The sequence below is a fragment of the Ostrea edulis genome, chromosome 5 (genome assembly GCF_947568905.1).
Source record: "Ostrea edulis chromosome 5, xbOstEdul1.1, whole genome shotgun sequence".
Lineage (NCBI taxonomy): Eukaryota > Metazoa > Mollusca > Bivalvia > Ostreida > Ostreidae > Ostrea > Ostrea edulis.
In genome coordinates, this window is record NC_079168.1 from 42,393,776 (window position 1) to 42,412,802 (window position 19,027).

The 19,027-nt window shown below is 37.0% G+C and overlaps 1 protein-coding gene and 1 long non-coding RNA gene across 2 annotated transcripts in view; both read right to left on the minus strand.

Moving 5' to 3' along the window:
• Positions 1–872, minus strand: part of LOC125649530 (uncharacterized) — a 57,156-nt gene extending 56,284 nt beyond the window's left edge. The window contains exon 1 of the mRNA XM_048877105.2: positions 671–872. Within this exon, the coding sequence (XP_048733062.2) occupies positions 671–710 (40 nt within the window). The 5' untranslated portion in view covers positions 711–872. The remainder of the gene's footprint in view (positions 1–670) is intronic.
• Positions 873–15,913: 15,041 nt separating this feature from the next.
• Positions 15,914–18,090, minus strand: LOC125652347 (uncharacterized). Its single transcript, XR_007361547.2, has 2 exons — positions 17,522–18,090; positions 15,914–16,655 (listed from the first exon to the last, which is right to left on the minus strand). It is a non-coding gene; the product is annotated as an uncharacterized LOC125652347 (long non-coding RNA).
• Positions 18,091–19,027: the final 937 nt, after the last annotated feature.

Here is a 19,027-nt window from a genome sequence, read left to right on the forward strand (position 1 = left end):
AAACATGGGGATTTAGACACTGTGCACAATCAAGAACCCTATCTGCCCTTCTCAAAAATCTACCTCTCATATGGGGCCATCCACCTTTCCTCACAGCTACAGACCTTTTGCTAGACCCTGCATGTTTTCACCGGATTTCTTCAGCAACTGACCACGTGTCTTAGTTTCGTATTTGCACCCATCTATATGCTAGGAACCATGGTGACACTTACATGTTGTATATCAACATTTTTACTAAGCACTCAGCTACATTTGACATGCATCCTAAAATTATTGTATACATTTTTACACATGTAATATCACTTCAAATACGGGGTAATTACATTTTTTGAAAAAGTTGAAATTATTGTATACATTTTTACACATGTAATATCACTTCAAATACGGGGTAATTCCATTTTTTGAAAAAGTTGACTGGGCCTATAGTGCAAACTGTCCCCTGCTACCTCAGAATTCTACTGTGGCACTCTCAACCTGGCACCATGCATACATGTACGTCACAGCATGGACAAACTTAAAACTTAAATGTACATTCACATTGCGAGTTGTTTCATGAAATTTTTGCAATGCATATCAGTAAATTACAACATAAACATGACCTGATGCTTTTTTGCCGACATTAGCAGACGTAAAATTACTATTAAAGAAGATCACATAGTATGGCACCTACCTCTTCTTTCGTGGTTCATACTTATCAGATAACATGACATAGCGTGGCACAGGTTATTTGCAATATGTTCTTAAATATGTAATTAACCATTTTCTATTTCTCAAGCAATTTTATATCTAGGTAGGTTTTTCCCCCAGTATTCATTCATTTCATTGTCCATTCATTTTATTTTTTTTTTTTTATTTTTTTTTTTTAAAGCTGGCTGCTGTGGAAGAAGTTAGAAAACGAAAGTAAAACTTTAATAAATAATGCATACGAAATCTATTCGGATGACGTTTTCGGCACTTTGTAAAACGGTGCGCGACATTTCGGGAACATGACGGTTCGGGACTTGACATATACGACGGTTCGGGAGTTTGGCACCAACAGTTCGGGAGTTCGGTGACGACGGTTCCTTTTTACCCATCATTACCACCGTGGACCATCGTGAAAAGATTCAGTAACGCACGGGTTCCAGATTTTTGAAGCGATCAGTTTCTTTATTTTTCTCAAAAACAACATAAATGAGAGTTTTCTTCGTCCAAAACTTATCGCACGGAACGCACAGACGTATTACAAAACAGAATATGCCCCATACTTTGAATGAAATTGTTTAATATCGAGTACCTAAGAAAATTCGCACGGATGTTTGCTTCATGAGCTGAATTCAACGTTTGAAATAATATGAGAAAGAACCACGATAATGTGTCATAAGATATACAAAAACGACAATAAATTTCTTACTAAATTGGGGTTCATAATAGTCTTTATTTTGACGAAATGCATGCTTGAAAATGAAAATAACGCAGGGTGAAAAGATGGAAGCAATCGTAACTACTCGGCCATTTCCGCTACACTTAAAAAAAAAAAAAAAAAAAAAAAAATAAACTCGAAGCTAGAAAGGCCGAGTAGTTCCGATTGAAGATGGAAGATGTAGCATTACCAAGGTGAAAATATATCAAAGATTCCCATGTTGATTAATATCATTCAATAAATTCACAATTTAAGTTTTTCTGTCACATATTATATTCCGATTTATGGAATGAATCTATTTTTCTTTTCGTAGCGCATTATACATAAGTTTCCCTTCCATAATAAATTATAAATAATTGCTACAAATAAGATGAATTGTTGGTACATGTATGGTGTGCAAATATCTTTTAGAGAATGTCAAGGTGCGATATTTTTTCTTTAATCTTAGCCATATACTTTAAATCAGACAGAAATCCAACATCCAATAACTTCGAGGAACTTAGCTGCACTGTAATTTCCACGGAACCATACTACAACTTCCAAACCATCAACATAAAAAAGCAACAATTTTGTAACATTTATTCAATGATGAAAACATAAGAAATGCAACATTAAATAAATGAAACATAATCGATATGTCAAAATCAGAGGCAGGTCCAAGATTACAGGGAGGGGGTTGGGTTGGGTTACATATTAGCCAAAATACTCAGCCACTTTGTCATATCGAAATGATACTACTTGTGGGGGTATAATTTAAATGATATATTAATTGCCGAAACGTATCTTTATCAAAACCACTTCAACGGAGGTTTTCAAGAGGATTCATATTTTCCTTTTTTTATTTTCCACAATCCGGAAGACAAGCCCCTGTGACTAAAACTACATGTATCTCATTTTTGCCCAAACTGCAATCGTGATTAGGGGAAGGGGGGTGGGGGTAGCGTTCGTGCATCTACACATGGGTTTATTTCATTCATAACTTGAAGATTACCTTCCTCTTTTTTTTATTATCAAAAATGGGGGGGGGGGGTCAAACAATATATCTTAACGTGGATAAGAAAATAAATGAAAATGATCGTTTGGAAAAACAAATGGGATATCCCCCTCCTCGAGTCTGTGTGCCTTATATTTGAGGGGAAAGTTCTCAATGGCACACAACTAATTTTTAAATACGGCGAAAACAAAGAGAAAGACTAACGAAAGTAAATACTCGGTTGATCAAAAGGCATGGAGTTCAAGTGTCGAAAGAACCTCGAACGCTATTTTAAGACACTCAGCCCAGAGAGATTCGATTCTGAGATATATATGTAGCAATATTCAATTATCACCTGCATATGGTGTTTAGATATCTCAACTGATTCGATATGCAATAGCTTGTTCTGCGAATAGTCAGTTTTTAAATCGAGGTAAGCTACTGACAAACAAGTTGATGGTACAGGGGTTTCAACAGTATCGATTGAAGTCAGTATTTCGCAAATTCTATGGTCGTTATAACGATCTAGTTCGTCAATACAACCTATCATTGGGTCAAATGCTGTCTGACGTGTTTCATACCGATTCAATAAATGTTAAGCCGTTCTCGGCACACTGATTTTGACTGCGGATAACTCCGTTTACCTGATTAGAAAATAGGGCTCGCGGCGGGTGTGACCGGTCGACAGGGGGTGCTTACTCCTCCTAGGCACCTGATCCCACCTCTGGTGTGTCCAGGAGTCTGTGTTTGCCCAACTATCTATTTTGTATTGCTTGTAGGAGTTAAGAGATTGATCACTGTTCGTTATCTTCACTTTTCATATATGTGAAACTCTGTAGCGCGGGGGGGGGGGGGGGGGGTGGGGCAGGGGGGGGGGTGTTAAAGATCTGATCTGACCTTCAACTAACTACATGTAACGTCATTGCTTAAAACGACCTGCTATTGGTAAAAATTTCCAAAGAGAATAGCGGTGTCAAATCCGATTTCGCACATGAGAATAATATGGTATTTCTCAAGAGAGTGGGATCGAAGATCTCTGTGTGGAATCGGGGATAAGGGAAACACTCAATAAAACAACCTGCAGTGTAGATAATGTAGCTATCCGTATGGAGCGCCAAATTAACATAAACTCAAATAATTGAAGATATCTTCAATTATTTGAAGATATCATCAATTCAATTATTGCTCTCTTTAATTGAATGAATGCGCGCATTAAATCAATTATTGCTCTCATCAAATGAATTAATGCGCGATTCAATTCAATTATTGCTCTCATCAATTGAGTTAATGCGTGCATCAATTGAATTAATGAGAGCAATAATTGATTTAATGCGCGCATTCATTCAATTATTGCTCTCTTCAATTCAATTGATGCTCGCATTAATTCAATTAATGAGAGCAATAATAGATTTGATGCGCGCATTCATTCAATTATTGCTCTCTTCAATTCATTTGATGAGAGCATCAATTTAGTAGAAATATTGCTCGCAATAATTAATTTAGAGCTCGGTATAAATAATTTGATGATCTTTTTAATTCAATTGAAGATATCTTTAAATCATTTACAATGCTTTTGTATAAGGAATTAATGCGCGCATCAATTCTTTTAAAGAGAGCAACAATTCAATTAAAGATATCATTAATTCAATTGTGGATATGTTGAATTGAAGATATCTTTAATTATATAGTTGCTCTCTCTAAAAGAATTATTGCTCTCTTCAAATGAATTAAAGATATCATTAATTCAATTGAAGAGAGCAATAATTGAATTAATGCGCGCATTAAATCAATTATTGCTCTCATCAAATGAATTAATGCTCTCATCAATTGATTTAATGCGCGCATTATATCAATTATTGCTCTCTTCAATTGAATTGTAGCGCGCATCAATTCAATTGTTGATATCATTAATTCATTTGAAGAGATCATTAATTCAATTAAAGCGCGCATCAAATCAGCTGAAGAATTAATGCTCTCATCAATTCAATTAATGCGCGCAATAATTCAGAATTGAAGATATCATTAATTATTTGAAGAGATCTTTAATTCAATTGTTGCGCGCATCAAATGAATTGATGATATCTTCAAATAATTGTTAAATTGTTAAAAATAAATGTTAATTTGGCGCTCCATATATCCGGATTACCACTGTGCTCGAACCTCCTACATATCGTGAGCTTGGAGGTTTCAAATAACATAAAAGATGTAGAGAACAAACTTCCTCACTGTCAGAGGACGACACGTAGAAGAGAATTGAACGAACGGGTCCGAATTAAGAAAAGTTACCGAGGTACAGGCAGATTTATCTGTAACTACAAGTAACTATATGGTTTCCATATAATTTCATTTTCGTTGTGCCAACGATTCTGATTGACTGCGTTTTTGTTAAACGTTTCATTAACGAGAAGCTCCTACACAGTTGAGAAGGAATGCAGAGTTAACGAATAGATTTCAGTCATTCTAGAGCTTGTCTGTAAATGATAAGGATGTTTTTGGTTGGATATCCATGTAGAGGTATATCGCGAAAAAATGGTAGGAAAAGTTACATATTACGCGCTACGAAAAGAATCAAAGTCCCGAAAGAACTGAAAGACGGGGTCAAATTATTCAATGTATAACTTTCAGAAATGGTGCAGTTATGCTAATATGACAATTCATATGAAAACTCTTCAGACAAATACTTTAATCAGACATAGGTCTTGAATTGCAGATTTACGTACAACTTCCTATTCGTGTTTTTGATACAAGAAAAGAAGTGTTCAAAATCGAAATTTTCTTGAAGTTTGTTCCTTTTTTATGGTTTTGAGGCCAAAACGAATATCTAAAGGAATGCTTGTATTGTGACCTCCTAGTCTTGTGGCCAGTTTTGTTTAATCAATATGATCCAGAACTCGATATTCTTGGTTACCATTTCGCCGAGATAGTTCCTTCCTTATTAAACCTCAATATTCTTGGTTTGTATCTTATAGTGAGGGTCACCATTTTAACTTGTGCACTTAGCTCTCCAGCTATTCATAGCTAAATCAGGTGCTGAACTCTTATGAAAAAGCATGAATGCTATAATAAAGTAAATGAAAAGAAATATAGATAAAATTATGGAACAAAGTTAATACGTCAACAGAACAGAAAGATAACATATGATAGGTTGACATATAACAGTATATGTTTAATAGCTTCTTTTTATGGACCAACATAATGAAACCAAATGTGAAAGATAATATTGATAATGGCATACTTTGGAATTGCACAATACAACCTGTCAATAACACATGAAAGGTTACAATCAAGTGGATATGTAAATACTCCAATTCTTTCTTTAGTAAAGGAAATTTTCTAAACTACTAAAACTGTGAACAAGAACATGTAAATTGTAAACATTGTAACAAAATTGGTAACATAGTAATTTCAAATTTTTTGACACTCATTTGGGCTAGAAGTTTCCTATGCAATGAAAAATATTTACATGTTACAGTCCAACATAAATAAACAAGTCCACAAGCCAGACAACTTTTTTTTTAAAAATAAAAATCTTCTCAAGTGAAACAATATGGTATGAAGTGCTGCAAATTCAGGCATTTTAGAATATTATGCATATGCCAGTATTTGGACAATTAACAATTGTAAAAGCATTACAATTGAATAGTAATAACATTCATATAGAACAATGAATTGTGATTGTGTAAAGAATATAATACTGTTGCAGTGTGAGATTTTAAGTTAATAATACAGACTGATGCCTGATCAGGGTTAAATAAATTGCAATGCTGGGTTTCCATCGCTATTTTCAGTATCACAGAAAAGGTTATAATGAAAAGGACATGTAAACACTCCAAACTTGTATAAAACAAGATGTGTTTGTGAAACGCAAAATGCTCCCGATAATGACCAATTCCGAAGATGGCTAAATTCACAAAGACAAATATCTTGGTACCAGTAGAAAGATCTTGTCATACGAAATGCTCAAGTGCAATATGAAAGCTCTAATATTTACCATTAAGAAGTTAAGACCAATGTCAACCTTTTTAAAAGTAGGTCAAATGTCAAGGTCAAAAGGTTTAGTACAAACGGAAAGGTCTTGTCACAAGGAATACTCATGTGAAATATCAAAGCTCTATCACTTACTGTTCAAAAGTTATTACCAAAGTTAAACATTTTAAAAAGTAGGTCAAACTCCAAGGTCAAATGGTCAAAAATGTTGGTACCTACAAAAAGGTATTGTCACAAGAAATACTCATATGAAATATCAAAGCTCATATGAAATATCAAAGCTCTAGCTCTTACTGTTCAAAAGTTATTGGTAGGGTTAACGTTTTTAAAAAGTACGTCAAACTCCAAGGTCGAGGTCACAGGGTCAAAAATGTTCATACCCATGGAAAGGTCTTGCCATAAAAAATACTCATGTGAAATATCATGTGTTTTGTGTGATAATGACCTTGACCTTTGGACTTCAAAAGCAACTTGAATCTTGAATGTCACCAGGATTGAAGTCTGATAAACATGCACCAGCAAGTACATGTATAAAAGTTAGAGACAAGCTCAAATCTACAGTATATAGTGGAGGAAGAAAAAACCCTTTGACCTTTGACCTCAAAATGAATAAGAAAAACGTCCAAAAAACTCGCCTGAACAGTTGTCGGGGGTAATATTGTTGGCTTGCATTAAAACACGAGAAACTCCGGATACATTCGCATGTTCTCAGTTTCTTCCGTAAAAATGGCCGGATGTAAACAAAGTAAGAATATTTGCTCATGGAAACAGCAATCATTTCTGTTTGAAAGATAATTCAAATTCATCTAATAAATCAATGAAAAATAAAACTATTGTTTATTTTTCAAAATATTGATTTTATATTTTTCAAATCTGTGTACAAAATGATCAGCACAATTTATGCACTCTTTTCTTCCACGTAGATTCAATTCATGTGTTCTCCGCACGTGACCCCGTCTAAAAATAGATTCATTCCTTAAATCAGAATATGATATGCGACAGAAAAACTTAAAAACTGTGAATTTACTGGATGATATTAATCAAGTTGGGAATCTTTGATATCTTTTCACCTTGATATTGCTACATCTTCCATCTTTTCACCCTGCGTTATTTTCATTTTCAAGCATTTCGTCAAAATAAAGACTATTATGAACCTATGTAATATAAATATTCATACCAATACACTCACACACAAAAATAGATATACTCATACACATACGTATGCAAACACACACACATATAATATACATGTACATACATATGCATCTGTTATATAACAAAATTCATTAACATGTTATAGCAAAAAAGGTTGTTATTTAAAAAAAACCCAGTTTATGTACATAAAGAAACTGCCATAGCAGGGTTAACCAATTTAAAAGTTCATATCACAACCCCCATGGCAGCACTACGGGAGGACATGGCCCCTCCTCGTAGTGGGAACTTCTTGCAAAATACCAGTATATAAAATGTTTATTACAATTATATTTGATATAGAAATAAAGTTGTTTGTTATCAATTTAAATTTTTCCAAAAACTCACAACTGATTCGATACGCAAGAGCTTGTTCTGCTTAAGGTCAGTCTTTAAATCGAAGCAGGCTACTAACAAACAGGTTGATGGTGCAGTGGTTTCAACAGTCTCGTTTAAAGTCAGTATTTCGCAAATTTTATGGTCGTTATAACGATCTAGTTTGCCAATACAACATATCATTGGGTCAAATGCTGATGTGCTTCATACCAATTGTTAGGCCGTTCTTGGTACACTGATTTTGACTAAGGATTACTCTGTTTACCTGATCAAGATATAGGGTTCACAGCGGGTGTGACCGGTTGACAGGGGATGCTTACTCCTCCTAGGCACCTGATCCCACCTCTGGTATATCCACGGACCGTGTTTGCCCAACTCTCTATTTTGTATTGCTTATAGGAGTTATGAGATTGATCACTGATCATTATCGTCGTCTTTCATTTACCCATAATATTGCCTTTCAACAACGTAACACGTGTGTAGGGGAAAGTTATCAAATTCCTCCTTTTCTCAGAAATGAAATTTATATGATAAATTCGAAATAGATTGAAATTTGGCAGCAAACAGATTTCATTCAAGCACAAATGAACACTACTCGAAAATTACATGCACAAACGACTTTGAAACTAAATAGAATTGTAAATTGACAGTCTTTGAAAGTTTACCAGAGTTAGCATTTTTTCTAATTAACACAAACACGCAAACCGGTTTATTTCACAAATTCCTTCAGAGCACATACCATCACGTATAGTCCGAAATATCTGACGTTTTCCTGGCTTTTTTTTTTTTTTTTTTTTTAATGATTTTGATATATTTACCGTGCCAGGAAAACGTCAGAACCGTCGCCATTACGTAAACTGGAAATTTCGCCGCCTCCAGCTGGAGACAGCATTCTAGGGCAGATTTTAAATACTTGCGAGCAGTATTCATGTTAAACTCATAACTAATCAATAAAACAATGCTTCTTGTACTTACTAATATCGATTAAAAGAAAATATCACTCCAAAATTCGATAACAGAAGCACAAAATTGTAGTCAACCGAATGAGCAAACGAGTCACGTGACCCAAAACAAAGCTCGACAGTTTATTAAAATGTTTTCTTTTATGTGATGAAAGATTGTACATGTATATTGATTGATGGTATATTGTTTAATGTCCCTCTCGAGAATATTTCACTCATATGGAGACGTCACCATTAACGGGGAAGGGCTGCAAAATTTAGGCCTATTCTCAGCGCTTATGGTCTTTGAGCAGGGAGGGATTTTCATCGTGCCACACCTGCTGTGATATGGGACCTCAGTTTTTGCGGTCTCATCCGAAAAACCGCCCCATTTAGTCGCCTCTTACGACAAGCAAGGGATACTGAGGACCTATTCTAACCCGGATCCCCACGGGACATGTGATAAAAGAACTCATAAAATCGATATTAGGAAGTTCAAGAAGCATCGTTTTATTGATTAGTTATGAGTTTAACATACATGTATATTGAATTCGATTCGTAAATATTTAAAACCGGCCCGTGAATTTACGTAATGGCACCGGCTCTGACGTTTTCCTGGCACGGAGAATATCAAAATCATAAAAAAGCCAGAAAGTCAGATATTTAGGACTACATCGCGTAGTGTATGGTCCAGTTGCATCGCCAGCTGGAGTAGCACGCTTAGAACTCTGACGAAGAAACTGTTGGTGTTGACTTCGGAGTAGCATCGGAATTCACGTATGGAGCGGCCTTTTGCACAGATTTAGTCATTAGCGGATAAACTTTCAGTAGGTTATATCTTTTGCTCGAGTTATTAAGCTTTTGATCGAGTATCACTGCCTCCCCACCGTAAGTTTTGGTTCAAAGGAACCAGGAGCGAAAGTTTTAGGTATCCTTTTGAAACATGACGCATTGCGAGTTGTACGTTTTTCTGTCCCAGGTGCAGAAGAAACGGACACCACACTTCCTTTCTTGGCCACCACAGTATACGGATGTGGGTCAAAACTATAGGCGTTCATTTCTCATCAAAACTACATCATCGCAGCAAAGATCATGAAGTGAGCTGTTAAAGTTTGTGTTGTTTTTCATTTTCCGTTTCTCAACTTCGTCATTTTGTCTGGCGCACTCGTCAACAGCATTTGGTTTATGTGTCGAAACTTGTGGAAGTTTAGTCCTTGTTTCACGGTTGAACAGAAGTGAGAATGGCGCAAACAGTCAATGGGTGAGGTGTCCCTCTATACTGGCGAAGTAATTGGAATACCTCTTGCTTCCAGTTCTTTCTTTCAATGTGTGCGGCGCTAACAGTCTTCAGCATTGGTTTGTTGAATGATTCGGCCTGAGAATTAACTTTTGGCCATCTTGGAGTGATGCGTCTATGTTGGAATCGTATGTTTTCAGAAAATTCCTTGAACAAGTGGGAATTGATTGGGCTTCCATTGTCCGTTTTTATGACTTTTGGTAGACCGAATGTGGAAATTAACTTTTCCAATACTGGGATGGTCGCAATGGCTTGGGTTGGCTTCATGATCTCGACAACAAAGAATCGCTAATATTCGTCAATCACGACAAATAAGTATTCACCCGTACGGTAGGAATTGGGCCACAGAAGTCAGCAATAAGGTTTTCCTAAGGTCCCGATGGCATATCCGACATCTGCAATGGCTCAAAACGGTTCTGTTAGCCTAGGTTACACTCTGGCATGCTAGACAGTGCTTCAATGCATTTTCACATACATTGTACAGCACATAGAAACTATATGTAAAACTTATACGGTACCAATTTTGATGCACCAGATGCGCATTTCAACAAATAATGTCTCTTCAGTGATGCTCAACCGAAATGTTTGAAATCCGAAATAACTATGAAGTTTTAGAGCTAAATATAGCCAAAAACAGCGTGCCAAACAAGTGGAGCCAAATTCGTCCAAGGATAAGAGCTATGCATGAGGGAGATAATCCTTAATTTTGAAATGAATTTCTAAATTTTATAACGGCAATTAAATATACATCCTTATTTTCAAGCTAGTAACGAAGTACTTAGCTACTGGGCTGTAGAGACCCTCTGGGACTAACAGTCCACCAGCAGAGGCCTCGACCCAGGGGTCATAATGTATGTAATTTTGCGCTTCATAAATGAATAAAATAATAATAAATAATAATAATAATTTTCCACAGCGTCGTTCAGACCTGGGAACCACTTTGGACAGCAAGAATGCCTTGGTACGGCTTATTCCCTGGCGTCCCTCATGGGCAATATTGACTGCACGGTCTCTAAGTGATTTCGGTAGGACGACACATCCATTTCGCAGAAGAACATTGTCGGAGTAGACGACCAACTCATCACGGACGTTTCGTAGAAATTGTAGCTCCAGTATATCAATCTCGCTATCATTCAGGGATTTGACTTCCTGCCATCTACCGGTGCGAACCGAGTCTATGGCCTTCAAAATGGTCTAATCTCAGCTGACTGCTAGCTTCACCTCATAGATCTTAGCGTTGCCTCATGAGCCACGAAGTGCAGGTATTTTTCTGTCATGTCCTCCTTTTTGGATGTAGCATGGTTTCAACAGGATGGCGCGACATACAGTTAATGGAGCTTTAGGACGTTTCCAAATACTTAGCAAAGGCTTGTGATCTGTAATGACACGGAAGTGGGGTGCGCCTCTCAGGTACATATCAAAATGTTCACAAACCCAGATGATAGCTAACGCCTCTCTCTCTCTCTCTCTCTCTCTCTCTCTCTGACTGTAGCGTGACTCTGGTCCACTCAGTGATCGGCTTGCGAAAGCAACTACTTTGCTCTCTTGCGTCCGTATAGAACCTAGGACAAGAGGGGTGGCGTCAACCACAACTTCGATATGTTTGTTCGGGTTGTAATATGAGATTACGATATCGCTGGACAGCAAGGTCTTCAATTATCCATTGCCAGTCAGTATCCGAACGGGGTAAGACGGCGCAGTGGTTCACTCACAGTGGAATAGTCAGGAATGAACCTGGAACAATAGACTGTCATTCCCAGGAAGCTCCTAGGTTCACTCACGTTGGATGGACGTTGTGTTTCTTGAATAGCTGATACTTTTCCCAGGATCGGTCGATATACCAGCTTTACTGAACTCTAGTCCAAAATAAGTGAATCTGTCAGCGTTACATGTAAGTCGCATTTGGAATGATTCAGTTTTATTCCACTGTCCTAGAGAGCTTTAAATGTTGCAGCTAGAGCAGCATCGTGGTCGAGATCCTCTTGACTCTTGCCAAACACCAGAATGTTGTCTGATATGTTTGTTCTTTGCACCACGAATTCCTTGAATAACATTACGAATAGTCTCCTGAAAAAAAATTCTGAAGCGGCAGACACACCGAGGTTAAGTCGCTTGTATCGAAATATTCTGATATGAGTGTTGAATGTCGTGATAGAGCCACTGACAGGTCTTATAATTTTAACTGATGGTAACCTTGACGAAGAAAACACGGCTGCTCCATTCTAGTCATGAATGAGCTCATCTATTGTGGGCATGAGATGATGCTCCCTGATGATGGCCTTGTTGGTCTCGCGCATGTCCATGCACACACGGATTTCATATGGGTTCTTCAATAGGGGAAATCCAAGGTCAAGGGCGGATCCAGAGGGGGGGATCTCGACCCCCTTTTTGAGGACTAAAAAGTTTAAGAGTTATTCAATCTTAAAGATTCTATGAGTCAAAATGATATGAAAGGTAGATACTTACCTGAAATTGCATCATTCAAATTTATCAACACCAGTATATCATTTTATTCTAGGATGAATAAGACAACACATTGATATTAATTTTATTGAAAGTAGACATTAACGGCAAACTGACAACTCAACTGTATGACAAACGGGATGATTTCAGCTTCTCCATCGTCAACTTCCCATATTTATGTATTCCATTATCACCTACATATGGTGCTTATATATCTCAACTCATTCGATATGCAAGAGCTTGTTCTGCGTATAATCAGTTTTTAAATCGAGGTAAGCTACTGACAAAAAAGTTGATGGTACAGGGGTTTCAACAGTTTCGATTAAAGTCAGCATTTCGCAAATTCTATGGTTGTTATAACGATCTAGTTCGTCAATACAACCTCTCATTGGGTCAAATGCTGTCTGACGTGTTTCATACCGATTGTTAAGCCGTTCTTGGCACACTGATTTTGACTGCGGATAACTCCGTTTACCTGAACAGGATATAGGGCTCACGGCGGGTGTGACCGGTCGACAGGGGATGCTTACTCCTCCTAGGCACCTGATCCCACCTCTGGTATGTCCAGAGGTCCGTGTTTGCCCAACTATCTATTCTGTATTGCTTGTAGGAGTTATGAGATTGATCACTGTTCGTTATCTTCACCTTTCATTGATATATATTTACGATATTTTCGTCAGATTCAAGTATCACTCAAGAATTCTGAAAAAGCATATGTAACATAAATGTTTAGACAATTTGAAAGTGAAAAAGAAGTGACAGGAAATGCACAGAATGCAGGATTTTGCACCATTTACTCCCAGAGCATACGTTTTTCATGTATAAAACTTTCTCAAGATCTCCCTAAGATGTTGTGTACACAAGCAAAGGGATGTAAATGGCGTAGGGATGGGGGTTGTGAAAAGTACCCAGAAGATCAAGTGCTAGACCCTCTCCCTTTCACAAATTCCTGGATCCGCCTATGAGTGTTGGCTTGTCATTTACCCGATCTATTATGTCGTCATCCAGCAGCTTCGGGTACCTGTAAAATGCAAAGCGAAATCGAAACGAAAGGAAATCGAATGAAACAAACCCATCGAAACGAAACCTAACGAAACAAAAAAAAAAAAAAGATTGTATAACCGAACTCTTTTAATTATAATAATTAAAAATGGTATCTCAGATCCCTTTGAAAATGAAATTCCCCCTTTTGCGGTAATCTTTTGGGTTGACTGATACAAAGTTTTAAACGTTGGAAAGGGGAGGGGGGTGTAGCACAAATTAAATATACAAATCTGATTAAATTATACCAGGTGCAATTAGTTTCGGATCCAGAAATTTCAGAACGAGGTTGGGGAGGGGAGAGGGGTAACAGGTCGGAGGTCTGGGGAAACACACTATAAATATGATAGTGTCATTCAATGTTGATTTTATATCGATGGCTCACTACACCTAGAAATAGTTTCTCAAATCAGTACGAATTGACTTAATCATAAAAGATATAATGATATATAATAAGTATATTTACTAGCGAGAAAGAAAAAAAAAAGAAACTGTGCATTATTTAATATATGGGGAAAAAATAACAATGAACAAATTTTATTTTTTGTAATACTGTTAACAAATGTATTCGTTAAAACATTTCATAATCCATTAATGTTAACGTCGAATAACATCAATTCACTCTTCCACGCCCCGCCCACCGATGGCAACGAACGTCACATGTTTTCAGACTCCGTCAACTTATGTAAACAACATGGCGGGCGATTTCGATCTTATACAGGATACGTTTTCAATCGCCTCGTTTACTCATGAATTTTCACAGAAAAGTCCGTCAAAGGGTTTGACATACTTCAGAGAAGGTTATGTTCACATAATTTCAGTGGGTAAAAACGCGGAAAAAACAGTAATTATAACTTATTTGTTAGCGCTAGATGCTTTCGCTGCATTTGAAGTAATGAAACACTACATCGTCTAACCATCGAATTGCAGGATTCGGCTGCCATCGATGCTTACTGTTCATGCACAGCTGGGTTAATATTACGAAACGTTTTCCGAGTTTTGAATAATTGTTTTGTTACGGAATTGACGATGTTTGTTGTTCGGTTGAAACTGAATAACTATATCATATATGCTGCGTTGACCGGTTCAATAAAATGTTTCATCTGCTTGCTTGCTTTTGCATCTTTTATTTTACTATTATTTATGATTTACTTATGAAAAACAGTTAAGTATTATCAAGAATTTACATTGCAGCTCGAATACCATGGCATCTGTGATCTCCATTAAATGTTCAACTTCAGTTATACTTGAATGGATATTGTAGATCTAGATATCTACATTGAGATATTTACATGCATAATTGTTTTTTAATGGTAATGGGTTAATTAGATCATTCCAAGTTTTTATTCCACGTCCACCCAAATATCTATTTCTATTAAAAAAAAACAACAACTTGCAAATCAACAGAAAAATGTGTACAATGTTTGTTAGACATCACCATTTTGACAGTACAGTCAAGAATATGTTAAATGACACACAATAGAAAACTTGGATTATAAACAAAAATATTATAAAGACTTGGACAAAAAAAAAAATTCCTGTTCGTAAAATATCTGTTTTAATTAGTTACCCAACCTCTTGTACTATAGTACATATTGTAATTACATAGGATCAGCAACACAATATAATACTTAGTTAAAGGAGTAGTTTATCATAAATAGGACAATACATTAAGTACCACATGTTTTTTTTTTTTATTTTCAACAAATAATTCGAAACTATGGAATAATCATTGTTCTTTAAGAATAAATGGTTTACAATATCTGTCTATTTTAATTGTCATTGAATCTGCACAAATTCTTCAATTTTCTTAGTTGTGAGCATTCACACATTTCGAAGGAAAATTTAAGTAATCTACTAGTTTATATTCATCATAATGTAAGTTTTCCCAAAGTTAGACATAAATTTACTCTCTTATAAAATGTTTATCATTTTAAATAAATTCCTCACATTGTATACAAGTAGTACACAATGAATTCACATGCTCTACAATTTTCTCTTCAACCCTGGGTTTTGCCCAAGACTTAGTAGGATGCAAACTATCCAAACTTTATTGATGTCTCCATATATATAGATATACTAACTGGTGGGAATACACTGACAGAGGTGCAGTCATATTTCCCCTGGTTCTTTGGATATCGTGAAACCTTTGTCTGCCAAAATGAATTCCCCTTCCAGAATAATTCAACCCACCATCAGTTAACAAAGGAGTTTGTAAAATCCACTATTCTCTGTAACAGCAACATCTGACATAGATCCAGTAAATAATTCACTAACAAATATGATAATAATAATAGCCTTTATTTATCCAAGATAACACAAATTAGCATACAGCTAGTTTCCATTGTGTCCCCTAAAGGATCACAATCCACAAGTCCCCTTTAGGTTGTAGCTGATCTGTAGTCAGAATGTATAATTTGTAACTGCAGTTTTAAAGAAGATGGTTTCTGTGATTTCCTTTCTGCACAATCAATGATAGCGATCGTTGTTGGGAACTGAGCTTTTATTCAGTTGTCATGTTGTTAATATCATTCCTATAGGACTATATTGAAACACAACCTAACACAACATAAGGTCAATTCAGGCACAGAATACATCACTGATACTTGTGTTGAAATACAAAATCTTGATGTCAAGTCCTTGATTTCAAAATTATGTCTCAGCCTCATCAGTGTTAATAACAACTGCGATTGTTTTGTCATATTTGTTATGTCCCTCCTTTTTTTTACACACTGGGGAATTTGCTCAGATGTATAAAAAAAACTCTAACAAAGTACAAAATGTGGCATATCTCAAATTGATATAATATAAAAACAACCCTGGTTTTTTTCTCTCTTGCTATAGAGTACTGTTAATGTCAAAAGGGGAGGCCGGTTGGTGGGGTTAATCTTGGGCTTCCATTGATAACTGGAGTTGCAGGTGATGATTAAGTATTCTCTGTTGATGAAAGGCATTTTCTGATGTTGTAAACTGGTCTTGTAAATTCTCTGACTTGTGCTGCTGTTACAAGTATATCCAATGAATCTATAAAGAAACAACAATTTTTTTAGCATTTGGAAGTAAAACATGAATGCTGAGAGGGGCCATGGAATTTTAAAAGGTGACCTGACATATTACATGAAAGATCCTATGCATACATTACATCCAACAATTTATTAGCTACTTATAAAATTTCAGTTTGCTCGAATTATTATGAAATCTAAATTCGAATTTAAAACCATTTCTTACAAAATATATATGGACATAAATTCTATTGATATTTAAAAAGTTTGACCACGGAATTAGTCTGATTACTGAAACTTTAGAACTTTATCTCCTGGTATGATCTATTGTAGAAATCATGGAACGAAAACTTTGAATATGGCACTCTTACAGTCATGTTATGATATGTATGGCTGAGCAAGGAAAATTTAAGACACCAGACCAGAAACTGCATATATATTGGTGAAAACATTAAATGAATTGACCCAAGATATGAAAATAGTTTAGATAGGGGATTCTTTTTAATAGATAATATTATAGTAAAAAAAAATAGTATTGTGTAGCTCTTAGCACAGGTGCTTGGGTTCATGACACCCCCCCCCCCCTCCCTTGAATAACCTAGCTACACGAATTGTTATATCCAATGGGGGAAATTCTTAAAAAGAGCTATTTTGGGGTATGCATGACATTGTTGACATGCATTAGTAGGATTTTCAATAAGAAATAATTTAAATCAAGTCGTGCAGGTTATTCGGGAGAATGGGGGGGGGGGGGGGGGGGGGTCTTGAACCCAAGCACCTGTAGCTCTTAGTACATGTATACACATGACATGGGTATGTATTATTATCAGTCCCTGATTTAACTATTACTATTAACTAATACATAATTGTCTGCTAAGACTAACTTACTTTGTGTGCCGGTCCATTCTGCTCTTACTATACTGTGGGGCCTACCACACGCCTTATTAATCTTTATGTGATTTTGGGTTTGGAAATGGGATAAACATCACTTCTAGTATCCTTTCTGGGTAACGTGAATCACTGTTGCATTTCCCCGATGCACACAATTCCACCAATTTTATGAGAACTCGAAGTAATCAGGCTAAAACATCTGTACCTCAAAACCTCCGTCATCATAAGTTTTGACGGAGGTAATGGCGGACAATTCTTCCGCGATTCTGATTGGCTGTGCGGAGATGATAACCGCACCTCCCCTGACGACAGTGGAAGCGTGAATTTCAACACACTCGAAAGATACTGGTATTCGAACTTGAGTTAACAAAGTTAATAACGCGTGTGACTATCATTTGCATTCACGCATGCTTGACAACGGCGCCTCATTGATGCCACTAAAGTGTTAAGAAATGCTTGAGGGATGTTGTTCCAGATGTTGGTTAAAGCCTAGCCTAAATCAGCCAATGGCACTGGCTGATTTGGTAAACGACGTAGATGTCGTTCCATTTCACCCCAGACGTGCTCTATCGGCGATAAATCGGGGGAAACAGATGACCAAGGCAAGACATCGACATTCTGTTGAACAAAAAAGTCCCTGACTACACGTGCATTATGTGGCCTTGCGTTGTCTTGCTGCAGAGTGATGTGATTTTGCTGTCTCCGTATGAAGGGTATCACATGGCGCTGAATAATTTCGTCTCGATAGCGTACGCCGGTGAGATTTCCATTGACAATTTGTAGAGGGGTCCTTCCACGTGCTGTTATTCCACCCCACAGCATAACGCTACCTCCACCGAATTGTCGACGTTGCACAACACAAACGTCCTGGTACTGCTCCCCAACGCGACGATATACTCTACAACGGCCGTCACTGCTATCCAAATGAAATATGGATTCATCAGTGAACAGAATATTGGCTCAGTCCTGTATTCTGAATCGCAGATGTCGTCTGCACCACGCTAGTCTAGCAATACGATGACGTTGAAGCAGTATTGGGCGCACCGCTGGACGTCTTGGTCTGATGTTGTGCTCGCACAGATCTTGGACTGATTGGTCGAAGTCCAGGAATGCTACGAGCAGTCAAACTTGCTGTCTGGAAACGATTTCCCAGGTGCACAAGTCTAATGTGATTGTCCTGTCGACGCGACGTCACACGAGGACGCCCATAACGTGCTCGATCCCGAGTGTTACCAGATTGTTGGAAACGTCTCCATAATGACTGGATGGTGTTCCGATGAACTCCAAAGTGTCTTGCTACGATATTTTGTGCCATTCCAGCTTGAAGCATCCCAACAGCACGATTACGTTGGTTTTCGCTGAGTCGTGGCATGACAGAAGGGTAAATTTTGTCAAAACTAAAGCGCTTTCCTTTGCGAATAGTGTCCAAACAAACTCTTTACACTTCTTACTCCAAACAGGATTGGCCAGTAAAACTCGTGCGTACGAACACTTCGATAAACA